Source organism: Macrobrachium nipponense, chromosome 1 (assembly GCF_015104395.2).
Source record: "Macrobrachium nipponense isolate FS-2020 chromosome 1, ASM1510439v2, whole genome shotgun sequence".
NCBI lineage: Eukaryota > Metazoa > Arthropoda > Malacostraca > Decapoda > Palaemonidae > Macrobrachium > Macrobrachium nipponense.
Genome location: NC_087200.1, coordinates 192,720,493 through 192,723,383, shown reverse-complemented (window position 1 = coordinate 192,723,383; position 2,891 = coordinate 192,720,493). Strand labels below are relative to the sequence as shown.

At 34.6% G+C, this 2,891-nt stretch overlaps 1 protein-coding gene across 1 annotated transcript; it reads left to right on the top strand.

Moving 5' to 3' along the window:
* LOC135220326 (uncharacterized) lies at positions 1–2,531 on the top strand. The gene is made up of 3 exons (XM_064257561.1): positions 1–49; positions 684–921; positions 1,885–2,531. Exons 2-3 carry the CDS (start codon positions 690–692, stop codon positions 2,064–2,066), a joined length of 414 nt encoding a protein of 137 aa, XP_064113631.1. The 5' UTR covers positions 1–49; positions 684–689; the 3' UTR covers positions 2,067–2,531.
* Positions 2,532–2,891: the final 360 nt, after the last annotated feature.

Here is a 2,891-nt window from a genome sequence, read left to right as displayed (position 1 = left end):
CTGGAACTCGTACAACTATCTCCAGGACATCGTGCTCAGCAGTAGCCAAGTAAGTAAATCTATAGGATCCGGGTAAAGTTTATCCCTGATGAAGTAGAGATATTTTTTTTTATGGTAACGTGCTTTGTTCGTGCCTATGAATGTCATCAACGGGAACTTTCTTTTCTTTCCACTTGACACTCCTTCATATGTATATGTATATATATATATATATATATATATATATATTATATATATATATATATATATATATATATATTATAGATTATGGTACATTTTAAGAAAAAATAATTGTTAGTAAGTTTATGATTGCTTAATTTCAAGAATCTTAATCATTCTATAAAATTTTTCGAAGTATAATCATTTACAAATTGCTGAGTGGCAAACATAATTATGGAGATTTAAAACAAGAGGAATGAACTAAGGTTGTCACAGATACAGTGTCTAAAATATAGTAATAAGAAGCTCAAGAGAAAGAACAGTTATTTCTAAGCCCGGTTTTAGGAAGAAGAATGCTAGACCAAGGCTTCATTTTTCGCGGGAAGACCGTTTTTATTTCCATTCCCAAGTTCGGATCATGAGTTTCCTCTGAAAAAAAAAGGAAACAGATATAAAAAGAATATGATTGAATCAAGAATGAACGTAACCAGTAGAATTCAGTGTCACTTAATCTTCATTGACAGGAGAGAATGGCCATCGTTTCCATCCTTCCGTTGGTTTTGGCGGCGTCCTCGGCATTCCTTGCAAGTGGCGTCTCTGCCACTGCGGTAGATGAGTCCGTCTGCATTGTCGTCCAGTGCATTAGAGCTCCGTGTCCTCCCATACCTCGAGTTATCGAAGAGATTCCAGGGTGCCGCAACTTCTGCGACATACCTGGGCAACCTGGAGAGTACTTCTGCTGCGACGAGGATCGAGGTCCAGGTAAGTCATTGACTGATTAAGTTACTGATAGTTTAAGTCACTGACAGTAAGTCATTAACTGATGAAGTCTCTGATAGATTAAGTCGTCTATAAATTAAGTAATTGACTAATTATGTAATTGACTGATTAAGTAATTGCTAATTAAGTTATTGACAGATTAAGCCATTGACTGATTAAATTATTGATAGATTAAATCACTGATAAGTCAATTAATTGATTGGTTAGGTCATTAACTTATCAAGTTATTGATTTATTGAGTCATTGATTTATTAAGTTATTGATATATTAAGTTATTGATATATTAAGTCATTGACTGATTAAATCGCGATTGATTAGGTCATCGATAAATTTAGTAACTGACTAATTAAATCATTGATAGATTATGACATGGACTGATTAAGTCATTGATAAAATGCCACTGAATGATTTTGATTCATGTGGTCTAACGTCGTAACGACTATGTTGGTGAGTCAGGGTAAACTCAGAGTCAGTCCACATTTAATTAAGACAGCATAGAAATTTTGATGAATATTATTCTCCAAGGAAGCAGTTAATGGACCGATGATCACCCCTGTAATTCTTATAGAAATGAAAACAATCAAAGTTCTTAGATTTTATAAACTGCCACCTTACAGGACATGCAAGAATTTTAATCGCTGTGTTGTAGAGCATCCTGCTAAAACTATATCTAGATACTACCTTAATGCCTCATTATGGAGCAGTGAGTCAGAATTTACGAAAACACTACGTTTCAAAACATTTATTAAAGATTATACTTTAGAAAATAAACAGATTTCATGAGAAGTACTCATCGACAGAATAACTTTTTACGTTGTTCATAGACTGAACATTTTGACACTAGCACGGACTGTCAGGCTTAGAGAAAATACATTGCTTTGTGACCTCCCTATCTAAGTTGAAGTTCTCCTTTCACTAACATAACTCTTCTTCACCATTCTGCAGGAAGTCGACAGGGAACTTGCCCAAAAACAAACATCCTACCAGACGAAACCTCTGTGCTATGCTATGAACCAAAGACAATCTTATGCCAAAGTGACCGTAACTGTGGGCCTGGCCAGAAATGCTGTTACACAGCCAATACGCAACATCGCATCTGTCGCAAAGTGGCCTATGGTGTCAACTGATTAACATCTGTTGAATAATTATAAACAGTTCGCAGAATCCGAAAACATTTGCATCTCCCGCTGTTTGATGAATTCAAGTTCCTACTACGAGTCTTGACAATGTTTGAAGGTAGCCATCATCTCTATGGTACTAGTGGAGGAATCTGTATGTTACTTCTGGAGGAATCTCTATCGTACTACTGGAGAACCTTTGTAATACATTAATAACAAGTTTTCTAACCTACGCATGTAAGATGATTGTTGTCACATCTAATAAAGTTAAATTGTTCTCAACCACGATGAAAACTACGAGTCAGTCAGCTTACTGATAATGCACACTGAGCTTATTTAAATCTAAGTATGGTTCTCACATTTTAAACTCCGTTTCCAAGAAGCTTCAAGCATTATGCAATAGCACAAGGTTTTTGTTATAGGACATTGTAATTTCTAAGCAATGAATATTAGAGAGTTATTATTTTATTTTCACCCATAAATAATCCTTATTTTGTTAATGCGCTTGCAAATACACACACACACACATACATGCAAACAGACACACACACACACACACACACACACACACACACACACACACACAATATATATATATATATATATATATATATATATATATATATATATATATATATATATATACGATTCTGCTCTGGGATGATGCTAATTTCTGGGTTTAGACAACACAATTTCTTGCTTACCATATGAAATTCTGAGATCTGACTGCTATAAGTGCAAGAAATAGTAAAATGAAGAGGAAAAGGGGATTTGTTAGGTGAGCTGAAGGCTTTTACTTTAAGGAATTTTAGCTAAACAAGTTAGGATAACTTT